Source organism: Platalea leucorodia, assembly GCF_965183815.1.
Source record: "Platalea leucorodia genome assembly, chromosome: 3".
Taxonomy (NCBI): domain Eukaryota; kingdom Metazoa; phylum Chordata; class Aves; order Pelecaniformes; family Threskiornithidae; genus Platalea; species Platalea leucorodia.
In genome coordinates this window covers 12,013,714-12,041,424 of record NC_138825.1, presented here as the reverse complement: position 1 = coordinate 12,041,424, position 27,711 = coordinate 12,013,714, and the positions used below count along the sequence as shown (strand labels likewise).

The window sequence follows — 27,711 nt, the reverse complement described above, 5'->3', positions numbered from 1 at the left end:
AATTTGAAAATACGCTGTGCTCGGTGGCAGTGTCGGTTCTAGGTATTTTTCCCCCTTTCAGCTAATTTTTGAGGCTCAGCTGCCAATTGGATCAGGGAACATATTTGCATTAAAACACCTCTCCCCCCCCAGGGTTTCACAACGCAGCCCTGTGACCAGTTGAGTCGGTGCGATTAGAGGAGCAGGCACGGCTGTGGGTGTGGGATTGGGAGGAGAGAGAAATGTCTTTCCCCCAAAGACAGCAGACCATTTCACCATGGTCTAAACTTTTCAGCTTCAATGTGTTTTTCCAGGCTCCTTAGCACCCAGTGTTATGTGACACACTGTTCTAGTTGATTTCTGTTTTCCTTTTTTTTTTTTAATTGCTTTAAAAACATATTGTTATGAAATCTCCCATGCAGTGAAGCCAAGCTCCTGGCTGCCAGACGCTTAATTCTCCTTTCGAGCCTTGTGTTACTTAATGGACAAAGGTGCTTGCCGATTTAGGGTACCTTTGCTGTAATCTTTCTACTTTGATGAACAGGACAGCTTTACTCAAATGTGAACTACATATATAAATATTTGAAGAGGAATGAAACGTGCAATGTCCCTCCCAACGCACTGTGGATGGGGACGTTCCTTCCAGACTCCTGAAAGAGATTTTGGAACAGCTCCAGGAGACTCGCTGCAGGTTTTCTATGGGCCTCCAATATTTAATGGCACTGCGCATGGGGAGCTCAGTACGTGCTGTGGATACTCATGCTGTTTACCAAACCAGTCGTGTTTATGGCTGTGCACGTCAGCTACTGAGTCTTGGTGAAAATGAGTGCTGTAAAATGGAAGTGCATAAATGTGTATTTTCGTGGATTGTGGGGACATGCTTACCCTGCTCTCTCTTTGCAGTAAAAATAGGTTTTAAATGACTGTGCCAGGTGACATTGAGATAATTGCTTTGGTTGGGCCTCTCCTTATATTGGATTGAGAATGCAGGTGCTAAAAATAGAAACAAATGGCACGTGTCCATTTTCTTCCTGTATAGGACAAAAAGCTGTGAGGTTCACAGTCCACGTAAACTGTAAATCTGTCCACTGGTTGCTATTGATCTGGCCACAATGAGACTGAAGACTGTACTCCTTGCTGCAACAGCACGCATGTTTTATTTCAGTAAGCATCCTCGGTCTCAGTGATTTCTCTAGTTTAATAGGGATGTTTGGCCAGGATTTGTAGTCTCATCAATTTAGCAAGTAAGCAAACAACAAAAAAAAGAGGGTTACTAATGAGTGAGTCATGCATGATTAGTATCAGCTCTGGAAGGCAAATTTCCAAAATCTGAAACTCTCAGAAACTTACTTACTAAGGGAAGCACTGACAGACTAAAGCAGTCCTTTTCTTCTCCTGCCTGGACTCAGTAACAAAAGCTTTGCAGACCACCACATAAAACTGAGACAGCTGCAATTATCTTGCTTAGAAAGGAGAAAATTTTTTTTAAAAGTGATGTGGAACAGCGTTTTTCAGCATGGCTGGGGGTTTTCCTCTTTTGCTTGATGCCGTGTGGGAAAAAAACCCGAAGGAATGGATGTTGTCACAAAGATGTTTTGTAGCTGCAACCAGCAACCCCTGTGGCTGTAGAGGCCACCAGTCTGTAAAACTAGTAGGTGTTTACCTCAGAAAACATGTTTTTGTTATTATAGGAGGGAGGGAAGGAGGCACAACCTCACCTTCTCCTGCAAACAAAGCTGGCAGACCTACACGTGTTGGTGTTTGCCTTTCTGCCGGGTCAAGTGCTGCTCCCTCCCAGTGGAAACGGCCCCCAAACCAGATGCCCTCCTTTTGGGGGGAGACCCCGGGTGACACCTGTCCCCTGTGCCAACCGTGTGTGTTTTGGAGTGAGCTATGGATGTTTTACCTCAGGAAAGGGGTGAGGCGTCGAGAGAGAACATGGCGGGCCGGAGGCGGGGCTGCGGGCGGGCGCCATAGAGGCGGGGTCGGGACGGGGCGCTGGGCTCAGAGCCGGCCCCGCGGGGGCAGGGTGGCGAGGCGCGGTGCCTGCAAGCCGTAGGGTGGCGGGGGGTTGGTGGGGAGATTGTGTCCTGCTGGGGAAGGGGCCGGCGAGGCAGCGGTGCTGGGCTTCCTCCTCCGCCCGCCCGCTCGCCTCCTCAGGGACACGACGGTCCGACAACCGCGGGGACGACCAGGGCCAGAGGGGGCGCAGGGACACCCCCCCCCCACGCCCCCGTCCCACGTGCCCCGCCCGGCCCCACGCCGCCCGGCCCGCCAATCCGCTGCGCCGCCGGCCGGCCGGAGGCGGGGCTTCAGCAGGAGCGCCGCGCCCCCTGTCTCGCCCCCCCGCCCCCCCCCCAGCCCGCCTGCGGCGCGTGGTGCGAGCCGCGGGGGACTCGCGCGGCTGCCGCGGTGGCGCCTGGCGGGTAGGCGGGCGGTGTGCGCGCTCGTGCTCGTGCGGGGAGGCGCGCGTGACGAGCGGGAAGGCGGGCGCGCGGCTCTGCCGCAGGGCAACAAGTGAGGCGCTTTCCGCCCCCTCCAACGGCCGGCCCGCCCGGCCCCCCAACGCCGCCGCCTCCCGTCGCGGCCCAGCGCCCTTCGTTTGGGGTGGTTTTTCTACCCCCGCATCCCTTCTCCTCGGTCCCAGCCTCGCCCCGGCCGCCGGGCCGCCGCGGGCTCGCACCTCCGCCGGGGCGCGGCGCGGCCGGCCCTGACGAGAGAGCGGCGGCGGCAGCGAGCGCCGTCCCGCGGGGAGGCGGCGGGACGGGACGAGCCGTTCGTGGCCGCCTGGGCGCCGCCTCGGCATCGCCCTCAGGTGCGGAGCCCCCGCCCGCTGCGAGGGCTGGCGGAGCGTGGCGGCGGCGGCATGGAGCCCCGGCGGCCGCTGGGGCCGTGGTAGGGCGGCAGGCCGGCGCCGGGGGGAGGAGGGACCCCCACCGCGTACAGGCGGCCCGCGGCCGGACAAAAGCATGGTGGATGTGGAGGCGGCGGCGGCAGGAAGAACCCCGGCGGAGACCCGCGGCAGCCTGGCAAGGTACGTGCGGGAGGGGGCTCGGCTGCTGCCCCCGCCAGCGCTGCCTCTCGGGGCGGCGGGGGTCGTCGCTGCGAAAAGGGCTGGGGGGGGGGGGCGGGAGAGAAAAAATGATGTTTTAACTTAATTTTTACCTCCTCTTGTTTTCCAGGTCGTGAGGGTTTTCTTCCTCGTAGCCCCTAGCTTATTTGTGTACTGACAGCTACAGGCTGACCGGGGGGGGGGGGGGGGCGGCGAACGGTCGGAGACGTATATATTTATTTGGGATTTTTAGGGCTTTGTTTTAAATTTTTTTTTGCCCCATGGAGGAGGTGACAGGCGGTGGAAAGGGTGGGGTTAAACTACGCGGACGCGACATTTACCCTGGCCCACAGGAGCGCCGGCAGCCGGCACATGTTGCAACAAACTCGGTGAGAGGAAGGCAGAGGCGCGGTCTGTTGGCATGGATGAAACTTAGGCCAGCTCAGCCGAGTTAAATGACCGTATGTTTGTCGTCGCTTTTTTTTTTTTTTTTAAAAACGTGGGGAGGAGGAGTTCATGCTGAAACGGTGAGCCTTTTCCAGAGAAAACCTGAGGCGTAGGGTTGCTGCAGTGCTGGGTGCTGCTGCAATCCTCTCCTTGGCTGGAGGAGAGAAGCAGAGGGGAGGACGCGGGCAGGGTAGCGCCCGTCGGGTTTTCTTCGGCGGTGGTGGCGGAGCTGGAAGACTCGCACAGCTCGTGGGGTCAGCTAATTAGAAGGCTGTAACCGAGTAGGTTAATTATTAATACCTGCGCAGCGTTAGGATTTTGCTGTTACGGTACAGTGCTGAGGTGGTGGCTCTCAAGTATGCACTTTGGTGAACCTGAAAGGGGGAAAATGATATTTTTGCTAGAGTTGGCCTGAATATATTGTGTTCCGTCACGAGATGATGCTTTTTAGTCCTTTAAACTTCCTGAGATATACAGTGCCCCGCCAGGAGGGGACTTAAGGTTATGCGCTCTGATTGTGGCCAGACTGCAGTTCACAATTCATTAGTCATCCTGCAAAAATTTATGGTGAAAGTTACTTAAGTAACCCTTTAGTCCGACTTCCCAAAATGCTCAGTGCTGTTGGAGTTGATTGTTAAACACTAACTTTTAGTTTTAACTATGGAAGTGAAGTTTACTTGGTTCAGTTGCTTTTTTCTGCCTGATTTTTTTTTTTTTTTAATATAATTATTTTTGGCACAGTGAGTTTGGGCACAGAAGAGTTTAATCTGGCTGTGGAAGGATGTATGCATAAAATTACATGCTAAATATATAATCTGAAAGTTGTTGAGGAAACATGATTATAGCGTTCTCCTTTGAGGAAATTTCTGGTTAATTATTCCTCCCCTGTCTTGAGAGGCAGTCTCGAACTTAGTTCTCTTTTAAAGTTGCTTAAAAGTGGTTTCATGTTCTTCTTGCAGTTCCGCTTTTGCGTCAGATTTTCATGCTGTCACGGAGGTGTGTGTGTGCGGATGGGGTGGGGGGAGCCGATGACACTCGGGTGAGTGGTACAGTTGGTGCTTTGTTCAGGTGAGGAACTGGCTGCTGGCAACGGCTGCCTTGTCACCTCAGTCACCCAGCCTAATACCTGTTGAAACCACCGGAGGAGCTGAATTAGCTCCGAATTATTACCAAATGCGTGGAGGAAGCAAAACGGAGAATCAGCTTTTCTCGTTCAGCAAATGTGATTTCTAATGTGGTTTTTTTTTTTTTTTTTTTTGCCAGGCCGTGAAAATTTGAAAAGAGAATAGACTCTTTAAAACACAATATTGCAGTGGAGATGAATTAAAATACAGAATGTTTGTCGTACACTTAAAAATGTAATGCTATCGGTTAGAATCGAAATCTTTTGGCTTAAAGGAAACCCTGATTTTGCTGATTGTTTTGAATGTGTGACTTTCTACCTGACATGTTGTGCAATATTGTTGTACGGCTGTGAGGAAACTACAGACACTGCATAAAGTGATCAAAAATTATAAGTAATTCTGTCATCTGGAAACTGGTTTTGCTTGGATTTTTGCTTGTTTCTTTTCCCCATATACTATAAATAGACGAGGAAAATGAGGTACAGCAGCAAGGTAACACTGCTGAAGGGCCTTGTTTTGAAGGTCATGCATTAGGTGACTGGGAGTGCTAGCTAGCTGTCTGATGCCCTGTCTCGTAATAGATAGAGCTCGCTAATCTCCCTAGAGATTGTTCCTAATGAACACAATGTCACTGGTGGTCAAAAATTTTATTATTGTTGCCTGTAAGCTCCTCCTAAATTTTTTAAATACTTCTGGGTAATGAAGATGCTGCTGAGGAGATGAGTATAAAAGTAGTGCTTGCTCAGAAAGGCTTTGACGAAAAATGAGAAGTGGATAAAGTGGTTTTGTATTCTGTGCTGACACATATGCAGTTGTCAGCATGATTAAGTTACACTGTAGATGGAGGAAAAAAATACAGGATTTGAGTCTTCATCTTCTTGCCTACCCATCAGACTCTTGGGAGAATGAAGTCTTTCAGAGGAGTACTCCTCCATGGTGACTTGTCAGTGCCAAGAGCCTTAGCCATTGTCATTTTACTGCCACCTGGTGCAGCTATTTTTTTAGTGGGACTAGCTCCAATAGTGATTTTTTTCTGTTGACTGTGTGAAACCACTTGAAGGAGAACAAATGGTGGTGATAAAAGACAGTCTATGTCAGTGCCCATCGTATTGAAACATAGGATGTAGTCATATGTCTCCTACCACAGCCAATATTGTCATTATCACAGCAGTCAAGAAGCAGGGATGGCTTGTCATCGATATGTGTACTTGACTGAAACCTGTATATCTGTATTTCTCCAAATTAACTAAAGGAGAGGAAAAAGATGTAACAGTATCAATTAAAATCCTCAGCCAACTTCTTTGGTAACGTTTTTCAGCAGATTACTTCATTTTTGACAAATAAATATGTGTCAAATTATCTTGTAAAATCTTTACTTCAGACAGCTTGTGAAACTTCGTGAAGTTAGTTACTTGATGGGCCTTTTCTGTGTGCTGTCAGACACAGGGTTTTGATAGAAAATGACTGAGCAGCTCTGTCAGAAATGCATCAAGGGTTGGCATTCCAGATCTCTGTGTTTTACTGGATTTGGTTATGTTTCCTGCTGTAAAAAGCCCATTAATTTATTCTTTTTCAGTTGAAGCATTTGCACTGTAAATAGTAGAGCCTGGTAGGTTTCTTTGTAGGTTTGTCACACACTTAAAGCTTCTTAAACTGTGTAATTCTAAAACTTGCCAAAGGAGGGGTGGGGGTGGAGGGAAGCTTATGGCAAGAGTATTGTGGCAACAAGGTTTTAATAATCTGTTTTATTTAGTTTGGTGTGGTTTTGTAGAAAGCACAGAATATAGAAAAAAGATGCATTTCATTAAAATAAGGAGACTTCTAATGTGTCTCATTTTCATGTTAATGTTTCTGGAAAGCCATTAGAATTGATCACCTTCCAAAAGCTTGAAACCATCTTTGTCCCTTTCATAGGTTGTCAGTTTGGGATTTTTTTTCTTAGTATGTTTATTTATTATATTTTCTGTTACTATACAGTAGAAGTAAGTAAGTAATTTTGAAGCAAGTAGGCATCCATTTGCTTTTCAAATTTAAACTTTTATAATCTTTTTCAGGTATACTCAATTTTAATTTCTAATGGGCATTTGTAAAATAACATTTTTAACCGAAGTGTTAACAATTAATTTAGGAGGAAGGTGTGGCCATTATGGTTTTGTGCATGCGAAGTCACCAGATTAGTATTCGATGTTTCTAGTGCGTTGGTAGGCTATATTCAGACAAATGCTTCACATGGTTTAGAGAAGAATTTTTGCCCGTGAGTGCAGTTAACAAAAATTACTAATATAGTCTCCCTGTTACGCCATGTTCTGACCTCACAAATATATATTTAGATGTTTTTATCAGTCTGCTACTACTTTGCAGTTGCATTGCACAATCCTTATGTGCTTAAAAACCAGCAAAAAATAACCAAGAAAAGATGATGATGATAAAATGAAATACAGGCTCTTCCCATAATTTTAGTATGGAGTGAAAAAGTCACTAACCGAAAGTTAGGGAATAAATATCTTAGATCTGTTCAGGCACATTTTGCTTTTTACATAGGAAGAACTGACAGGTATCTTGGGCTTGATCCTGCACTTCTCTTATATCGATTTCACTGGGCCTTTTAGGATTTAAAAGGCAAGTAAGTAAACCTTCCCAAGTCTCCAGATCATGTAAAACCCAGTGAAAAGACTGGATCATTAAAATGTCTTGTGATGAACTGTGCAAAAGAACGATTGACTTGATGTCTCATGAGAAGCAATTAGCATTTAAATAAGGAAAAGAATCCCAGTGTGTGATGGGTGTGGTGCTGAGATTTTTAAAGGGAGAATTGATGAAACAATTTCATCAGCAGTTGGTTAAGAAAGCTTTGTTGTTTGAGAGAAATACAATAGTAAGAGCTGAAAAGCATTTCACTTGGAACTAGTTTTGTTCATCTTTGTAAATAACTTCTGAAATTTAGCAGCTGCTTCATCTTAAACTCACAAAAAAGTTACTCTGAGAGTGGATTGACTCACTTAATTTGTAAGTCAGCTCTTAAATGAGCAAGAAATCTTGAGGTTTGGGATTTTTTTTGTGGGTGACTAATTTTATTCGTTTTCTAGAAAAGATTAATTCTCAATGGTTTATGAACCACCAGAGGATATGCATATTTGTATGAAATTTACAGTAGCAGTGGGGTACTGAAAGTTTGTGCCCCGCCAAGGTGTGCGTGCATGTGGGGTGCTCAGCTTCCTGCTGCAGCCACCTGCCATTCAGCCTGCACCCGGTTTCCTGCTGATAGCATCCCTCTGTAGGCTGGTTCCGAGGCACAGTGGCTAAGGCGGTGCTCCTCTCTGCACCCCCAGTCTGTTGTGCTGGCGTAGCTGTTTGTGCAGCTGTGCTGCGAACTGAATTGAGGAACCAGGGGGGGTGAGAAATAACCTTTCTGTTTGCTTGTCTTTGGGGTTATACGTAATGTCATACGGCGAGCTATGCAAGTATGGGAATTCATGGACTGGGGAAGGATGGGATTTTTAAATTCAGTTTAAGGAATGGTGCAGCTGAATGTCAGACTGTACCCTGAATTTAGAGCAATGATATTTTTTAATCTGATGTTTGAATGTTAGAAAATGGTAATGGAAGGCTGTCTTTGGGATGGAGAATGTTATTGCAAACTTATCATTCATTTACTTTTGAATAAAAACAACTAAAAGACATGCAAAACAGCTTAAACCTGTTTACTCAAACCACTCTCGAATGTACTGGATACTTCGCATTGGTGTGCAGGTAACAGGTACAGAAGAAGTTCCTGCTTGGATTTAGAAGTCCCTAAGCGGCTTAGGTGCTTATCTGCCATTAACAAAAATGGGAGTTAGCTGCTTAACCTGCTTAAAGATCTTTTTACAAAATCCTCCTGGTACTTATATGCATCTTTAGCTGCCTAAAACTGCTGGAGAAATTGTTCCCTTTTCCTTAAATGTGATAGGCTGGAATGATATCTGTATCTTAGGTTTTACAAGTTTGGAGGAGGAAAATGAACTTCCCTACTTAAAACCCCACTGATGTTCTGAACTTTAAATTAATTCTTCAGAAAGATGAAAAACATTTTTCCTGTACTTGTTAATTACACTTGAAATCGAAACCAATTAAAGGTGAAAATCTTTTCATGTATTTGCATTTTAAAATGTAGGTTTTGCATTCTTAAACATTTATTTAGTTCAGTACTGTAAATTCAGAGGCAGATCTTGGAATTCTGACCTGAATATTCACAGTTTGAATTTGGTGTGAATTCACTTTTGACTAACCACATAGCACTTGCAGGGAAACATGTTTCGAGATGGCTGGGAAGGCTGTCATCCCACCTGTGCATCCCGTTACCGAGCTGCTGGCTGCAAAGGCAGCATCTCATGGAAGTCATTGAAAGCCAGTGTCTGTTTACTTTTAACCCAAAAGCAGAGTGGTCATTGGGGGTAGTAACCTCATCAGACATTATCAAGTTATAGCATCCTTGCTTTTGAAACATAGTTTTTAGTAGTGTGGCTTATGTCTGACAGTTTAACATGGGCAAGAAGACAAAGCAGAGGTAAAATTTTGATGACTTGAAGTATGGTGCTTAAAGGACGGTTTTGTTAGTTGACTAAATAGTGAATGCTCTCTATGCAGACATAAAGGTGGTTGGAATATGGCTAAGGCAGTAGTAATTACTGGTTTTAAGATAAAGCTGGAAGAGATGCCAGGAGGAGGTGAATTGTCTTGTTTGTGGAAATTATGGTTATCTGCATCTTGAATAGGTATACTAAATCACCTTTTTTATTTCAAATACAGCATAAAAGTAAAAAGACAGTAGACTTTTAAAATCTTTTAAAATGTCCATTGCATACCCCAGTGATGCTTTCAACGTGTTAGACATTCTTCATTCTTTGTTACCAGAACTAGCATTGGTCCATATGCTAACTATCTGGGAGGAAGGTAGTCCATTATCCACTTCCTTAGCTTTCAGGTAATTATGGGAAGATAACACTCCAGCAGACCACACTAGGAGCAGTGGAAATGGGTGGGTCAGGCTAGTTGAATAGCTAACCAACTGACTTGATTACAAAAAGTATTAGAGACATTCAGACCCCAGGGTGTGTCTTGTTATGGTTGAGGTTGCCTAAAGGCTAGCTGCTTCTGGTGGACCAGTGCTGGTGCTTCTCTAGCCCTGCCTGTGGGACCTCTGTGGATGAAGGTGGGAACAAGATCAGTTGCATCAGGCTGCAGTGGCAGCGTGCTGGTACATGAAAGCTTAAGCTGATTGAAAATGGGATCTGTTGTGGTCTTGGCTTTGTGAGTCTTCCCTCTCCTTCACTGTTACTGGTGTTTGTGCAGCACAGCAGCAAGCAAATCTAGTGATGTGAGCCAGCTGAAAACTAATTGCTGCTTTATTGATAGGTTCTTTATCATCCTCTTTAGCTCCCTGAACTGACTCACCACAGTCAAATCAGTGCAAAGGTGGGATGAGACTGTGCAATAGGGGAAGGAATAAATTACAGGAGTGTGTGTCAGCCATGACTGAAACTGTTTTAAATGCCATGGAACTGTACCTGCCGACTTGTAATCGATGTGATGAATGACAATTAATTTTCTTCCAAGAAATATTTCTCTGCTGCCACTCAGTTAAATCTCTTCGTTCTTCGTAATTTACTGTTCGTTCAAGCTCAAGCCTTCTCAAAGGTGTATAAAAACTGAAGTTTGTAAATCAGAAGCTGGCAGGTCTGGGTTATTCTAACAAATTGCACAATGTCGTAATTCTAAAGCTTGAACTGACCTTAGAATGACACGTGATTTTTTTTTTTTTTCTTTTGTATACTGGATTGGGGAAAAACAGGTCGCTTTCACTACCATGAGCCCTCAAATACTGAGGTATTAAACTTTTAATATTAGTTTTTATAGCAAGTTGAGATGTTACCCTTGGTTGTCAGTGTGAAATCTCAATTCGTAAAAAAAACCACAAACCAACAACCCAAATCCTTTTTACTCTTAAAGAAACTAAACTTTGTTTATCACAAGTTATTTTGCATGTGCAGTTAGGAACACCTTCATAGATGTTTAGTGTGGCTGCAAGTATGCTAGTATAGAATGGTAATATTAGCACAATGTACTAATTTATGGGGACACTGCCATGGTGTAAATTGCCTTATGTAAGTGTGGTGTACGTGTGGAACTCTATTCCTTTTTTATCCCTGTAGAAAATCATGGCCAAACTCAAGTAGTTTGTACCAGTAGAAAAACTGGAATAAACATTAAATCTGGGATTGAGTTTACAGAAGACTTTTCATAATGACCAGAGGGCTTTTCTTGCATATACCATGGTCTTCTATAGGAACACTTGAAACAATTCAAATGTGAACTGAACATTCTTTCAGCCAATCCAAGGATTTAATTTTAACAGGTAAAAAAAATATTGAGGCCTAACTTGCATTGAATTCAACAGGTACAGAATATTTAAATATCTTCTTAATTAAACCTAGACCTTTTATGAGAGACCTATAGTAACTTAAAATATAGACAGAGTTGGGATGATCTGAGTGATTTACTGGCAGCTGACTTTCTAATTAAAAATGGATGAAAAAGTAGATCACTCTCCAGTTGAAGGTTTTGTGACTTTATCAGTTTGATTCAGGGCTGGAAGTGTTCAGTTAGAGATAGTGGAGATCTGGTGGTATCTCTTCCATCTGCAAGTATTCTGTCAGGCAGGAATTTCGCATGAACTGGTTCTAATGAAGTTAAAAGTTTTTGTTGTCCTGAACTACTTTGTAAAGATGACTTGATGCAAACTTTGTGGGTATTGCTGCAATATTTCTAAGCAGCAGTATAAAGTCAACAAAACTTTTGTTTCATAGATGTTATTTTAAATATTGTACCTTAAAAGGCAGCATTCTGGTAACTTCTCTTTCCTGTTTGAGGAGCTAGAGGGAGGGAAGCACCTGGAACTAGTCAAAATGGTGACAGGAAACATAGCAGTAGTATAACTTACCCTGAAGATTTTGGGATTCTGCTATTCAGAACTTACCATTTAGCAATAAATGAAAGGACTATTCCATCTTAGTACCACAGTTGGAAGCTAATGTCAGTAGTCTCAGGACAGCAGTCAACTAGGCTATTAGGAGTAGGGAGTTTCGGATTCTCATTATGCTTTTACAAACTTTAATGTAGCAGGGATTTCCCCACCTTTTTGTAGCAGCTTCTGACAAGTTAACTTCTTGAGTTTCATCTTAACATAACTGCTTCGAGCAATGCGTTTTAAACATTGTGCGTCATCTGATTGCTTTGAGAAGCAAGACTCTGCAGAGAATAAACCTGCTGACATGAGGTGGTAGTAGTCTGAGAAATTTAAATGTTTGTAGTGCTCACAGATCCCTTCACATAGCTGCAGGGTCTGTCTGCATTGTACCTAGAGGAATTGACTTCAATGATAATCTGATTGTCTACTGACAAGCTTATAGGATGGTGTTCTTACCTAATGAAGACTGACTCTTAATTCATGTGATTTGGAGTCTTGGTGAGACATGGTGATGGAGCGTGGTCAAATTTGCCTTATGCTGTAGAAGAACCTTGTTGGAACATGTTCTCTTGGTTCACTTGGTTGTGGTTGTGACTTGGATGAGGCTTGAGAAGCTGCAAGTGGAGCTTTGGCCTTCTTTTACTTCAGAACTGTAGTTCGTGTGGGGTGCATGATGACTTTATTGTCTTTTGTGCCTTCCTTCTATAGTTATTGCACAGTTTTCTTGGAAGCAGCTCTGTGGATCATAGGAAACAAATGAGATGGTATAACTAATATAATAAAGCCAGTTTGTGTGTATTTACATGGTGCCAGATGACAGACACTATCTGCCTGTGTGGAGAAAAATATTTACCTGTTCTGTAGTGCAACTTCTATTCTGTAAGCCAGCTGTGGTTCACAAAACTGGGCTGTGAATTACAATTCTAGATTGTATTTAGAGAAAATGCCATGTATTTTATGTACCACTGCACTTAAAATTCTACAAAGCATAGTTACGTTCTTTTGCATTTCTAAGACTCGTATGTTGTGTAATAACCTTCAAGAGATGTTTTTATAAAATCATTTTTATTTATGAAGTAGTAAATATAACGGTGATATTAATTTCCACCTTATGTGCTGTTTGAGGCTATTCCTTAATTGCTGCAATCAGTCCACCACAGGAAACAATCCAGATAGGCTTCTTGGAATGTCACGTTCGTAATATGGTAGCTCGTATAAGAATGAGTAAGAAGGGAGCTGTTCAAATATGGACTATTGCTTTAGTGCTTGATTAAAGTCAGTCAAAGTTTAGAAATATGTTCTTTCATTTTCACTGTAGTTTTTCCTTGGCTGATGGCAAAAGTTTGGGTTGTTGAAAATAGTTTGTGGGCCTCATTTCGATGATTAAAACAATAGGCCTGTGAGTACAACATTACAACATTTTAAAGGTTTTTATTCAAGCCAGTTAATTACCATTGGATTGAATAGCACATGTTCATTAGATCAGCTTGTCTTACTTAAGTATATTAGCCACTAAAGAAAAAAAAAAATTAAAGAGTTTCTGTAGGATACTGGATTAAATGCCACATGGAGTGAGACGTTTTCTGTGTGGGGAAATTGCAACAGTTTGTATCTTTCCTTTTTTTAACACCATTTCAGTTGGAAACTAGGGTTTTTCACCCATCTGTGTGCAGACATATGGTTGTTCAGAATATTTTTAGAAGCTGGGTCTAAGCTCTTACCCCTGTGACTGCAAATGTGATGTGCCAAATGAATTGAGAATGAATGGTGCAGTTATTTCCTAAAGTCTGTAGGTAGCTCCAGTGTTTCTGCTGCTGCAGAAGTTTTTGCTGTAATTGGGAGGGGGTGGTGCAATGTAGAACTCTGTGAAAACTACCATTAAAGCTGAGAGGCATTAATTCAAAGCAGGAACAAAAGCATATTTGAAAACCCTTCTGTAGGAATAGGGCTACAGGTGGGCTATCAGAAAAGGAGGGACAGTGGAGAGCTTTGTCGCTATGCTTAGGGTAACTCCAATGCCTGAAGTTTGGAGATTGTTTTCTTTCATGTAAGAGGTGGCAATCCTTCTGTGCCAGTTTCAGACTTGAAAAGATAGTGTTGAGTTTGTAACCTATAACATAAACCGGTGATAGAGTTCATGAGGCCCCAAGTTTATTATCAAAGCTACTTTGTGAAGCAGCTGAGTGCATGGACAAGGGTTAGGGGCAGTGGAAAATGAGGAGTAACAAGGAAGCAGTACCAAGTGTAGCACAGAACTGATGGAACCGTCTATCATTCCGTGCAGCGTACGCTTCATTCCCTTAAATTGTAGGGCATGGTCCGTGAGGAACCAGGTTAGTTAAGTGTATTATTAGGAACACTGAGGTGTCAGGTCCAGTTAATCTCATTACCAGACAGCCAAAATAAGTGTTGATTAGTGATAATTTTAGTGGTAAAATTTGTGGGTGCTGGAAGCTGATTTGAGAAGATCCAACTTCATATAGGTCACAAGACAATGATGACTTTCCTGAAAAATTAAATGACAAAAGCTCGGTATCATCCACCTGCCATGAGGGTTTTGGACAACCAGTTATGTGTGTGGATGTTTTAAATGATAAAGCTTTCTAAGCTAATGGGAATATGCTGAGATGTGTGTGGGAAAGAGTTCTTTCTCAAATTTTGTGGTTATTTTGGAAGTAATTCTCCCTCCTTATGTTTAGCAAGACTGAGTATGCTATCTGGCTTGCGCCTTATCCCAAGCCGCATTGATATATAGCTCTAAAAAAGTCTCCGCAACTTCTTATTCATGAGCTTTAAGTACTCAATGCCTTTTTTGTTGTTGCCATCTAAAATATTACCTAAGGCGGGTGGGGTGGGTGGGGAAGATAAGGTTACTCAGAAGTGCAAAATAGTTCCAGAAATAAAATGACTAGGACTTCTTATTGTGGCAAAGAAGGAACAGAGGACAGATAAATGTTGGTTATATAGCTGGTATGGCAAATGTACGTAGAGAAAATAACTGCAATTTTTTTATGTTGTATTTTCCGAGGGTTCCCGTCCTGTGTGCTAATAGAAAAGCAAGTCATTCCAAGTTCTTGCTCTGTGAAACATTGAGGAATTCATCACCAGTGGAATTCATAAAAGTTGAAAATATAAACGGGTACCAAGAGGGACTGGACAAAGTGAGATTAGGTTCAGCAACAGTAATTAAGCATGGTTCAAATGCAGCTCCTGGCCCTGTAATACCTTACTACAGAAAACCAGGGGAGTATTACTAGAGAAATGCCTCACTGTACTGTTGGGTTTTTTGGGTGTGGAGTTTTTTCAGCTTTGCTTTTGGTGGTGGTGATTTTTTGTGGGTTTTGTTGTTTTGTTGGTTTTTTGGGTGTTGGGGGTTTTTTTGGTGTTTTTTTGTTGTTTTTTTTTTTTTTTTTTTTTTTTTAGCAAAATGTGCTGAAGGTAACTAGTGGGAAACAGAATGTGAAAGTAGATTGGCTTTTATTCAAACTGTTTATAGTTCTTTATGCCTCAGGCTACGCTTTAGGAAAATACAAGCACATCCTTTCCCAGTCTTGCTATTTATTTGGATCTTGAGATTCCATGCCCAAGTTGCACTTTGATATTGCACATATTTTGATACTAAAATACTGAGAGAGTAGTATTTCTCTTAAAAGGAAATAATGTGCTGAAAGATGGCTCAAAGCAGGTGTATGCAGTTCATTAAAACTAATGTTAAAATAAAAGTTAACTGCTCTGAATTTCATTGCACTTTTTGATGCTTTGTGTTATCTTGGTAACTTTCCTCCAACTGGAATATTGTTTCAGACTGTGATGTTTGAAGAACGCAGGCGACATTGATTTTTTTCAGTGGTAACCACTGTGACATGCTTCTGCAGAAGCAGAATGCTGATATCTGTTGAATATTTGCCAGTTCTTAAGATGTCCTTAATTACTATTTTGTAAAAGTGGACTTGTGTAAAGTTCTGAGGGGAAAAAGAGATATGATTGTGTGTGGTTAGAAAAATAGTGTTCAAGTTTTTTAAAGTTGGAAATTGCACAGAATTTTTATAACAGCCTGGGGCTATTAACAACATCTTCACATTCTAAAACTGTTGTTGCTCAATCCAAGTATCTCTTTTGACTCACTGAACAGAACTGAGGTATTAGAAGAGCTGATGCATCTCACAGGAGGTTAGAGGGACTGCATATGGCTTGTGATGTGTTTAATAATAATAATTTTAAAAATTATCTTCAGAACCGTAGTGTCAGTATTGCATGCATTATTGCTAGAACTACCAGAAGTTGTGCTACATGTACAACTGCTGTAAGGGATATCAAGCTTCAAAATGAAGTTACATGGTGAGATCCAAGTCTGACGTAGCCCCAGTTATAGCTAGTCTCTGTAAAGAGAGAAAGGTGGTAGTATCTGTTAGATACCTGAATTACAGCTTTCTTTTGCCAAATTCCTGATAGTTCAGTCCTGAACCAGTAGAGTGGTAGGTGTAGTACCTGCAGGGAGTAAGGATTATATTCTGTCAGCCCCAGTAAGTAAATGGACTTTTAATGTTTGGCTTTGGCAGTCAAATAATGTAGACAGGTTACTCAGCCCACTTAGAAAATACAGCATAACTCTTGTCCTCAGTAGAAGACACAAGTATTTGCAGTTAAAGGTCATGGCTTCTGTCAGACTTCAAGGAGGAGAAAAACTTAGGTGTTTTACCTTGTGTCTGCATGATCTGTTCAAGGACTGGCATTATATATGACTGTTTGCACCAGGGTGTAAGTATAATGTTGTCATTGCTATGATGCTAAATAGCCTCTTATTAGAGGGTGGAAGGGATTATGGATCCAGAACCCAGGCTCAGTTCCTGATGTGTTGTCATCCGTGCTGAAGAGGGGAGATATGTAGCTGCTCTGGTGCTTATCTGGTGTGCATCTCTGGTCATTGTTAGTTTTCTGCTGGGTTAGTGATGTGAACCGGTTTCCAGAAAGGCCTGGCAGAGCACCAGAGCCAGTGCGAGGGAGGGATTGGACCTGAGTTCTTGGAGTCAGAAAGGGAGGAGGAGAAAGTCTCCATCAAAAGGAGGGGTCAGGCAATTAGATCGGTTCAGCTTCTTGCGGATCCACAGCCTGGAACTGCTGCAAGAGGCGAGGGTTGAGGCAGGTAGTCTGGTTAAACGTATTGTTTTTCTTTCTTTCTGGAGTTGCATGAGCGTGCCTAGGTTTGGTTTAGTGCCTTGAAGTACAGATTTGCTACTACGGCTGCATGTGCTGTGGAGCACCTTGCTGGTGCTTGAATACTGGTGTCAATAAATGCAACATGGGAAGGAACAGCACCTGAGGTAGTCTGCATCATGTTATCTGATCTTCCTTTCCCAGGGGAATTGTTAATTCTCAATGCTAAATATTGAAGCTGTTTTAAGGGAGTTCTGCTTTGGGTGGTTTGCTTAGCTGCAAATCTGTATGATACATTGCTGCTGTTGAGACTGGTCACTGGTAGTCACAGCTTACTTTTGCTGCTGTTGAGCTTTCATATTGAGATCGGAGAATAATAAATATCATTCATAAGTAAAAGCATAAAAGAAGAATGTTTTAATAGCAAAAGACTGGTCTTGGAGTGAAGAAATGAGGTTTGGTACATCTAGAAACACCATTTAAAGTTATCTTTAAATAGAACTATAACCTTGAAAATGGCGGCTGTCTTACCTGTCTTTTGCTCCTTTGAAACTTTGAAGGAAAGTTTCATCCTTCTTTATGTAATAAACAGGAATACTGCATTTTCTTCATCTTGCTGGAAGAGTTTGTGGGTATGCCCTTGCTGTGCAGTGGAATGCAGCACAGGTCACTGTGCTACCACAGGCTACGCTGCCTTTTGAATGCAAGCTAACACCCTTACACTGTTCAGGGTTGCGCTGTCTGAACGTACTTGCTGACCTGAAGCTGCTTGTAAAGACCCTTGCTGAGTATTGTTGCATTGCATCATGCCCAGTGGTGTTTTTGATAAAATTTAGCCTGTTATTTGAAAGGGAAATGATGGAACCGTCCTGCAATAACAACAGTAATGCCTTTTTAGGTGTTAAGTTTTAAATAGTCACCAGCAATCTGTCCACTTATGTAATTTACCATGGGCTTCAGTACTTACGAGCAAGGAAGATGACTTTTCCGTCAGTATTAAGACACATGAGGTAACAGTTGCTTTCCCTTTTGTAGCTCCCTTCTGAAGGCTTGTTCTGCAGTTTCATGCTATAGGTATACTCGCATTGCAAGGGGGAGCTTGGGATGGATATTCATCTCTCTACAGAGACTGAGACAGTGTGTAGAGTGCTGCAGAAGCAGCTTCAATGTACAGCAGTTGGGCATCTTAGTAAGAGGCTCCACTGGTTAAGAACTTTAATTAAACATCAATAAAAATCAACAAATATGATCAATATTTGGTGTATGAATATATGGTTCTTTGATACTCGGGTTGCTAACTAGAAACCTGGAATAAAAGAAAGTTCTACTAATTTAGGAAAGTGGCATTCCTGAAGTTGTCTTATGATCTCTCAGTTAATGTGTAAGCAAGCAGTTAATCCTCTGATATTTTAAACACTCAGTGGGTGTTTTGTTGAATATAAGCAGAGTGAAATAAGTTAGATACAAACTTGATCTGACTTCTCAGGAGAGATTTTTTTTTTTTTTTTTGTTGCTTCATTGGTAAAATTGGTAGGATTGACTGTCAAAATTTATGCATTTGCCACTTGCTTTCATGCTTATCAATGCTGTCTGTGTTTTGATGACCTTTCCAAAGGAGCACCTGCCTGTCCTACCTTGAAGGTTTTTGCTATCTGTGGTAAAATCTCCAACTCAAATGAAGTAGCGCCTTGCTTAAAAACTGTAGTATAGAGAAACTACTTCATAGTTGTGGGTGATGTCCAGCATCTGCCAAAATCTGGATATTGAAGCAAGTTCCAAGTCTTCAGAATTCCTGTTTGGATTGATTATAGGCTGCACTCAGTGACTGCAAATCCAGGTGTGTTCTGACATCTTGCTATAGAGGACTAGTTAGTGCACCATCTGAATCCGCTGTGTTTTGTTGTCTCTATCCTAGAGAGGATTGCTTTTTCTGAACTTCTAAATATACTTTGCTTTTTTAGCCACTTTGCAACATCTGCCTCTTTCTTTTGCCTTTTTGTCTTCTATAGTTAAACCTCATTTAGAGGTTTAAGCTTATTTTTGTGCATAGCAGTGTCTTAGTAGCATCAGTAGCATCACATACTAACTTTGTGAAGTCATTACAGAAAATCAAGTGTTGTAACAGGGCTAATCAGAATTCTTCTGCAGGATCCTAGCTCCAATGTGAGAAGTTCAAACTGATGAACCATGTGCACCCTTAGTTAGGGGCTGGTACACTTAGATATACTTGTTCTTGGTTTTGACCTTGAGCTTGGTGTCCTCCAGATGTAACCCCTGTCTTTTGTCAGGGGGTATCATGGCCCCTGTTTGTGTAAATTCTTGCCTCCAGAAAAAAGTGTCTCTTATCTGATTAATTGCTGGAACTGGACGGAGTGTGCATACTCTGTGTTCAAGAAGCATTTGGGCAATGCTCTTGGATATATGGTTTAACTTTTAGGTTGCCCTGTGAGGAGTCAAGAGTTGGACTGGATCCTCATAGATCCCTTCCAGCTCAGGAGAGTGATTCTGTGATTCTCATTTCATACCAACACTTCTATACTTCTGAATAGGTTCCCTGCAGACATTTGGAATACATCCACTCTTGAGATAAAGCATAAAATAATACTGTTTTAAAAACAACCTGTGAACAGTTTCTCACTGTGGTGCATTAATGTTATTTAGACTTAAAGCTTTTGGGGCATTTGGAATTTTTTCTTGTAGCTCATGACTTCTTTTTAATACCTGTTTTCTTCTGTTGGGGTTTATCTTGTTTTATTGATGGCTGTGTGGTCGCACAGTGAAACTCTTTTTCTTCCCAGGTTCTGCTGGCTTGCCTTTTCCATCCATCTCTTGATCCCAGTGCTGCTTTTCTGGTTCCATAAATCTGTTCCCTTCTATCAGTACCTTAATTTTGACTGCAGTAAAGTGTAAGAGTGGAGTGGAGCTGAAGAGGGCAACTCCCCCCATTTCTGCAGAATCAATCTTTCCAAATACGGTATCTGTAGCAGAATCTTGGTTTATCCAGAGTATGGTTAACGTTAACCCCTTTTTTCCTAGCCACATGGATATTTTCTAAAGGCTTTGAACAAATGGATTTTATGTATGCAGTGATACTGATGTGTAACTGTGCAGCTAGAAGTTGCATAAGCAGAAATGTCATGATTTATACAAACTTGAACTGATTGCTGAAACAGTCTTCATATCAGTGTAGCTGAGAAGTTGAAAACAGGCGTTGAAAAGCTGTGTGTCAGATCACCTTTGAGTGTAGGTAGCTCTCTTCACCTTACCCGCTGAAGTTGGAATAAATTTCTGCGGGATTTTCTGTTCCAGAGGTTCTGTGTGTACTGTGATTTGCTTTACCAATATATAGTGTTTACTCTTGCATTCTGCTTTTTCTGCTAGCTAGCTAAGTGTTCTAGCATTTTCTTTTTTAACGCCTAAAGCAGCAGGAATTTTTCCGAATAGAGTATTGCTTTGTACCGATCATCTTAGTTCTTCAACAAAACTCGTATAAAAATGCATCAGATAGATTTAAGTATGAACCAGATCACTTTTAGTTTGTTTTTGGCTTCACTAACAGATCTTCTGTTCTCAGCAGTGAACGGAGGCAGCTGGGATTTTTTGTAATATTAATGGTGATAGAAGAAGCTCTTACTGGAATAAGAGGAAGCTTTTGTGATCTGTCCAGATCACTGTCACTAATCTGTAAGTAGGAAATGGGCACTGTCTTGTACTCTACGATGCTGCTCCTTAGCAAGCTGCCCAGCGCACAAAATCTCCATCGTGCTGGCACTTTGGTCAATCACTGCAGTGTCAGCAAAGCAGATGGAGAAATGAGATTTGTGTTGAGATATGGGCTTGGGTCTTTACTCTGAAGGGGGGGGGGGGGGGGGGGGAACCAAACACCACAAAAACCCAAAACCCCCACAAATGCAACCCCCCCCCCCTCCCCCCCGCCCCGCCATTGTGCTGAAGGTTGTAATACTATGTTTTGTAATAAATCCAGTTCACTTAATGTGAAACTGCTGAACTGGCTTCCTTTTATCAATTCCTGTCTTCAGGTGTAATGATTAAAGCTAATACATATTAATTGCAAAATGGAGGATTCTATTTCAATTTATAGAAATAGCCTTTCTGAAGTCTGATTGTTTTCTATTTGCTTTTAGTTCAGGAATGTCGATCTAATGCTATCAATAAGTGTTTAATACAACCTGTCTTTGTCTAGTTTAGAAAAAGGACACTTTTTTTAACAAAGAAGTTTTTATCCCTTTTTCACTTGGTAGCCCTTAGTATTGGTTTGATATTCTTAATGAGTTATATTCTTAACAAATTGATAAAAAGCACATGTAGATAGCTTTTAATTACAGAAGAGAAGAAGGCTTTCATGCAAAATTGGGGGGGTGTTATGTCTTATAAAACTCTTATTTGTATTGACATCAAATGTCACTTGTTACCTGTCTCTTCTCAGAAGTATTAATTTTATCGCCAATATTGGATAGCTTTTTAAAAAGGAGACTGAAAATTATACTGGAAGTGTTTACATGTGGGACTGATAGCATTTACTGTGCTTTATGTGATGGAACCAGTGTTGTCTTGCCAGACTGGTACTTTTCCTGATGAAAAGTTCTACCAAGTTTAACAATAAATGGAGATTTTTCTGTGTAGGATCCCTGTCTCATTTGCTGCAGGGGATTGCAAGGCGACAAGTGAAAAACAGGAAGATTAGGGAGGATCTTGTAGTTACAGAATTTGAATACATACCCAAGAGACTTAGTGATTTGAAGGATTTTAAGTGATTGAAAATAAAGTTGTTTGTAAATGGTGTCTCATTGTGTTCAGAACAGTCTCAGGTCAAGCATCCAGATAACTTACAGAGGTGTTGAATACTCATAGCTTAGTAGCTGGGGGCTGTGGACAGATGAGCTGTGTAGTGCTACATATCCTGGAAAATCAGGCTCCAGCTGAGCTCTTGACAGTCCTGTGTTTGTTAGCTATCACTGGGGGGGGAGCTTCTCGCCCTGTTGTCTCGGGAGTCCTGGGATCATAGGTCAAAAACCACGTCATTTGTTGTTCTAGTGAGAAGTGCTGTAGAGGACAGGGTAGATCAGCACTGACGTGCGTGCTGAACTGTGTGGAATAGTACAAAACATGGGACAGCTGCTCCTCCAGTATTTTTGTCTGTGCTGAAAGGGAAGTGAAGAAAAATCATATATAATGGTCTGTTTTGAGTGGAAGCTGCTGCGGCAGTTGAAAGAGGAAGATAAAGTTTCTTTGAACTCTATGTGGCCAGCCAGTACTCTCTAACAGTTCAGCTGTTTAGCTTAAATAATGGCACTGACCACAAAGTATGTTTTTGTGTTTGAGGTATAGAAGAAAACTACTTTAAAATTGGAACAGCAAACTTCATAGCTGGCTGAGAACAGGATATTCAATAAAGTAGATCTGACCTGAGTCTATACAAAGATAAATATGCAGGTGGTACATGAGGTCAAATGAAGGGAGAGTAGGGATTTTGTGCATTGTTTCTAGGAGTGGCTTTTTATTTAAATTCAAAAATACACCCCACCCCCCCTTGGATTTAATGAGAATGCAGGGGTCAAATGAGAAAAAAAAGATTACTGATTGTTTACCTGCTGCTTTCTTACTAAATTTTGTGTTTAACTTGCTGAGGAGTAAAAGAAAGTAAGACTGGTCAAACCAGAGGAGACCAGGGGTCAGTCTAGCTCAGGTGTCTGGTGATGGCTGAAAATAAAATGAAAAGAAGAGCAAGTACAAGGTGTACTTCTCAAGTGACTGCTATTGCTCTGTGACTTCAGGACCTCTGAGGCAGTGTTTACTGCTGGGCTTTTAACAGTGATTACGAATCTTTTATTTCATGAGGTTTTTCTGGCCTTCCAATAATTATTTATACTCCTGGCAAATGAAAGCGTCTCAACAGTAAGTTCTGTATCTGACTTAAATGTAGTCTTACTAACTTTCTTATTCATTCTGAATTCTTATTCATTCTTATTCATTCTGAGTTCTTTTCTGGTCTGACTTCCCGATTTAGAATAGCTTGTTAAATTTTGTGTAGCTTGTAGCTTGATATCCCTCTGGGCTAGTAAACAGTTTGATAGGCACTACTTTAGAGGATCACACTGTTTTCACATTGCTCCTTGTACTGTGCACCTTTCATTCTGACAGCTGTGGAAGAAAGAGGGATCGATCCATTTTCTCTCTCAGTAAAAACTGGAGACGGGTCACAATAACCTTTGCTACAGCAGAGAGGTACGCATACTATTCCTGCTCTTGCATATATGGGAAACCTCTCCTTTTTTGATTTCTCTTCGGTTTCTTTTTCCTTCCTAGGAATAATTATACTTTCACTTTCTGCTGCCATTCATTCCCTTTTCCAGTTGGAGAAAAAAAAAACCAACAAAATTCACGTTCTCTTCTGTCTGCAGAGACCTGAATACCAGCAATGCAGCTGGCCAGTTTTGTCAGCCTCTCTCCCAAGGAACAGCTTGTTAAATTTTGTGTAGTGAAAAATTTGTAGTGAAATGGACAGAAACGAATTGTATGCTTTAAAATTCAGCTCTGCCTGTTATGTAGTTGGAAGGTATAAGAGTGCAAGTGTAAAAGCTTGAAACTTAATTGAAAAATAACTGACCTTATCTTATAGGAATTTATTCTATACCCTTAAGTTCACCTTACTAGCAGAAAAAAAAAAGTTTCTCTGCCTGCCTTTGCCAAGCTGAGGGCTCACATTCTAATTATTACACAGTCAGGTGTTTCAGGGAGACTTAAATGAGGAGCAAAAACTGCTGGCTAATTTAGACCACTGTGAAGTGCTGTGTAAAATTCCTAAGCAGCAAATGGAAATTTTACATACTTGCCAGCTTCTTGTTTGCTGATGAAACCCCAAACCCCTACTAGCTGTAGGTGGGCATGTATTAAACATTTTTGCGGTTTTTTTTTTTTTGTGTGTAGGTAACCTCTGGTTTTAGGCTGCTAACTTGCACGTTCTTGGTCTGAAAGTAGTTTGTATTTTTATGAGATCAAGAACTTAATAGAAAGAAGGCTAAAATTCTGTCATTGTTTTCTCTTCCCAGATATGAGAAATGAGTGTTGGACGCAGAAGATTAAAGCTGCTGGGAATTCTGATGATGGTAAACATTTTTATTTATGTGATTGTGGAAGTCTCAAAAAGCGGCAGCCAAGAGAAGAATGCAAAAGGTCGTGTTATTATACCACGCAGCAAATTCTGGAGAAAATATACTCCTCACAAAGCTTATTGGAACAAACAGCAACAGAAGCTTGAACTGCTGTACAACCCTATTCTTTCCAATATGACTGTGGACGAGAACTTAGTTTCTAACTCAAGTGTTCTCAGTTCCTGTGACCCTGACCCGTGGGTACCTTCAGAAGTTAGTGACTTTGCAAACTTGCCAGACAGGTTCAAAGACTTTCTACTTTATTTGAGATGTAGAAATTACTCGCTATTAATGGATCAGCCAAACAAGTGTAAACATAAACCTTTTCTGCTGCTGGCTATTAAGTCACTTACACCCCATTTTGATAGAAGGCAAGCAATTAGGGAGTCCTGGGGCAAGGAAATAAAATCGGGGGATGTGACAGTCAAAAGGGTCTTCTTACTTGGACAGACCCCACCAGAGGATAATTTTCCTGATCTTTCAGACATGATAAAATTTGAGAGTGAAACCCACCAAGACATTCTCCTCTGGAGCTACAGAGACACTTTCTTCAATTTAACTCTAAAAGAGGTGCTGTTTCTTAAGTGGGTCAGCAGCAGTTGTGCAGATGTCCAGTTTATTTTTAAGGGTGATGATGATGTTTTTGTGAATACCCATCAGATCCTGGATTACTTGAAGAGCTTATCAAAGGACAAAGCCAAAGACTTATTTATAGGCGATGTGATCAAAGATGCTGGACCTCATAGAGAGAAAAAATTGAAGTACTACATCCCAGAAAGTGTTTATGAAGGTTCGTATCCTCCATATGCAGGAGGCGGTGGGTTTCTGTACTCTGGTGATCTGGCATTAAGACTGAATAATGCATCTGACCAGGTACTCCTTTACCCTATTGATGATGTTTATACTGGAATGTGCCTTCAGAAGCTTGGGCTTGCTCCGGAAAAACACAAAGGCTTCAAAACATTTGATATCGAAGAGAAATACAGAAATAACATATGTTCTTACACAAACTTAATGTTAGTACATAGTAGAAAACCTCAAGAAATGATTAAGATTTGGACACGCTTGCAAGATCCACACTTAAATTGTTAATGTGCATAAGTGTCTTAAGTCCAAATAACTTTCCAGGTTTGGATCTGACTTTCTTGGTGGACCATTGAAGCTCTGTTCAATAGTTTAATTTTCTCTGGCAACTTTTTCCTGTACTTTTGAAAATGAGAATAATACTAAATTGGAGGGGATGGCTTGAAGACTTGGTCCTGACTTTTCCACTGTCCTAGTGGTCATTATGTTTCAATATTCATCTTAATTTTAAAAAGGACTTAAAGGATGTAATTAGTTGTCAGTGACTGGTTAGCTGTATTGGAAACAGGGATTGCCTACTACAATGCATCTTTCATTAATTGTGATGGTGGAAGATAATTTTTCCTTGAGTAGTGTTTGTGTGTGGAAACCACTGTAAATTGAAAGTTCACAAATTGGAGGAATGTAGTTCTACTTTAAGTATGAAATGCTCTTATGAGACTTTAACTATTGATTTTTTTTTTATTTATAGTTTTCAGTCTTTCTGCACCCCAGAACAGTATTTTCTCCTTTACTTATGATCTTTTGTGCAAAGTGTGCCTGTGTCTGAAGGATTTAATCATTTATTAGATGATGCTTTTTTTACAAAAGGGTTTGAAACACCCCATAGAAGAGCTGAATATACAAGGAAAAGGAAGAACAGATTTTGTTTGGAGCTGGGCAGTTAAGTACAGCTAGGTCCACCCCCTGCCCAAAGCTTATGTGAGGTAAAGCTGACTTTGTTGCTCATGTTATTTATGTGAAAAGCTGCTCTGGTCAGTCCTTGTTTTCTGTTTTGGCACTAAATGTGATCAGGTAGCTTGATTTGATGCAAATAACTGAAATTGCACATTGCTTACAAGAGCATGGTTTGGATCTCCTGTAAAGCGGTAGCAAATCTAGAATTGTGCAGATCCTAAGAGTTTTGAATTTTGAAACAAACTTTGAAGTTGCATGATGTCTCATGTAGAGTTAAACATGTTCTCAAAACTCAGATTTTCTTCTGTATTTCCACATCTTGCTTATAAGAGTTATTCTAAATAGTGGTTGCTTCCTTTGTATATGTAGAAGTGCCTGTCTATTTATTGTTCAGATTGAAGACCAAAATTTTTTCTTAAAATATATTTTGTGTAACATTTTATTTGTATAGTGTTGTCACTCAGATATTTAAAAAGAGCATGATATTTTAAATCTGAGATGTGTAACATGTTAAATAAAGCTAATTGTTATTTTTGAATTTGAAAAATAAAACGTGATTTAAATATTTCTTGTAATGCTTCATTTGAGACATAATGTTGACTTACAGAGCAGTTGCACTCTGCTCCATGGCATTCAGTAACAATGCCTTTCAGAATTTCAGCAGCAAAAGGCTTTATTCACAACTTTCTCTAATGCTTATGTAGTAGACTGTCAAGAAAATGTTGTAATTGTGCATGGATTTGTTAGATGCTGTAATAGAAGGACAACTCTGGCAAAAGCATGGGAACATTAAGTGCCCTAAGAAAAATTGTCTGTACACAAATAATTGCCTGTACAATAACACTGCTTGCACAATTGAAAGGAGTCAAGGAATGGATTGAATGGCTGGCACTTTAGTTTTTGTTTGAAATAACTTGGCAGCTGCAACTCTTTTGGCTTCTTCACCTGCTTTCTTGTTCCTTCGTTTACCTTGAAGAACAGATGTGGTGCCTTATTTTTTTGTTTGGGGGAAGGTGAGGTCTTTTGGTCTTCCGCCTTTCTGTCCTGTAGATGTTCACTGTCAACCCCCAGGACAGATCAAAGACAGACTGTGCTCTGGTATTGTGCCATGAGGTTTGGCCCCTGTGCCTTGTCATTCCTCATGAGAAATTACACCTTTGTGAAAGAGCTGCAGGTTTTACTGTACATGTGTTACTTCCTACTCTGTTCTTCCTAGCCATGCTAAGCATCCTGTTTCTTTCTAAGTATTAGTGGGGATTTTGTCAAGAGTTTGGGCCAAGTGAAAGGAGAGAAGTTATGCTGATGATGGGGAATGCAAGTAGAGATGTGATGTTAAGAGTCTTCATGGACTAGAGAGAGAGAGAGAGAGGAAAAGGAATTAATTCTTGTGAGTAAGATGGATTGGAGTGCACATGTGATACTAACCTGTTGGTGAAATGGATGGGATTGGTGGAGTGCCAGCATTAATTATTTACCCTTCCTGTAACCATGAGATTAAAAACAGGCCTCTTGTATAGGACACAACTGAGAATAAGGAAAAATGGGCTGAGTGGTACCTGCCAGGAAGAAATGCTGTGAGAAAGCATCTAGTGACTAGAGAAGAGGAAGAGCGGAGAGGAAAAGATTGAGCAGGTGGCCCCAGCGGGCAAAATGGGTAAAAGGTACTGGAGAAGAAATTGGGCAGACTAGTCTTGTTTACTGTGGGTGTGGAGAAGCAGCAGTGACTGTACTGTCCAATTGAGTCTCCAGTCCACTCCCATGAAGAAAGAATTGTCTTGGCAAAGAATGGGGAGTGTGTGGAGTAAAGAGCAAGTGACATAAACAAAAACAGAGATAAGGAAACAGAAGGCAACCAAAAGAAACAACGTGTGGTGGGAACGGAAGATGAAAAGTATTAGTTTGTTGTATCTGGGTTTGGTTGGGTTTTGTGTTTGTTTTTATTTTTTTTTTTTGTTGTTGCGGTTCCTGGTTTTTGGAGCATTGCTTGAGTACTAGGTACTTTGAAAAGTGAAAGTA

At 41.3% G+C, this 27,711-nt stretch overlaps 1 protein-coding gene across 2 annotated transcripts; it reads left to right on the top strand.

Moving 5' to 3' along the window:
* Window positions 1–2,966: 2,966 nt before the first annotated feature.
* Window positions 2,967–26,235, top strand: B3GNT2 (UDP-GlcNAc:betaGal beta-1,3-N-acetylglucosaminyltransferase 2). 2 transcript variants are annotated; one of them, XM_082306187.1, is made up of 2 exons: window positions 2,967–3,013; window positions 23,833–26,235. In XM_082306187.1, the coding sequence occupies exon 2, from the start codon at window positions 23,842–23,844 to the stop codon at window positions 25,024–25,026; it is 1,185 nt and encodes a 394-aa protein (XP_082162313.1). In that variant the 5' UTR covers window positions 2,967–3,013; window positions 23,833–23,841; the 3' UTR covers window positions 25,027–26,235. The 2 variants fall into 2 exon arrangements, with proteins under 2 accessions (XP_082162313.1, XP_082162314.1); XM_082306188.1 differs by lacking the exon at window positions 2,967–3,013 and adding an exon at window positions 3,406–3,492.
* The last annotated feature ends 1,476 nt before the right edge of the window (window positions 26,236–27,711 follow it).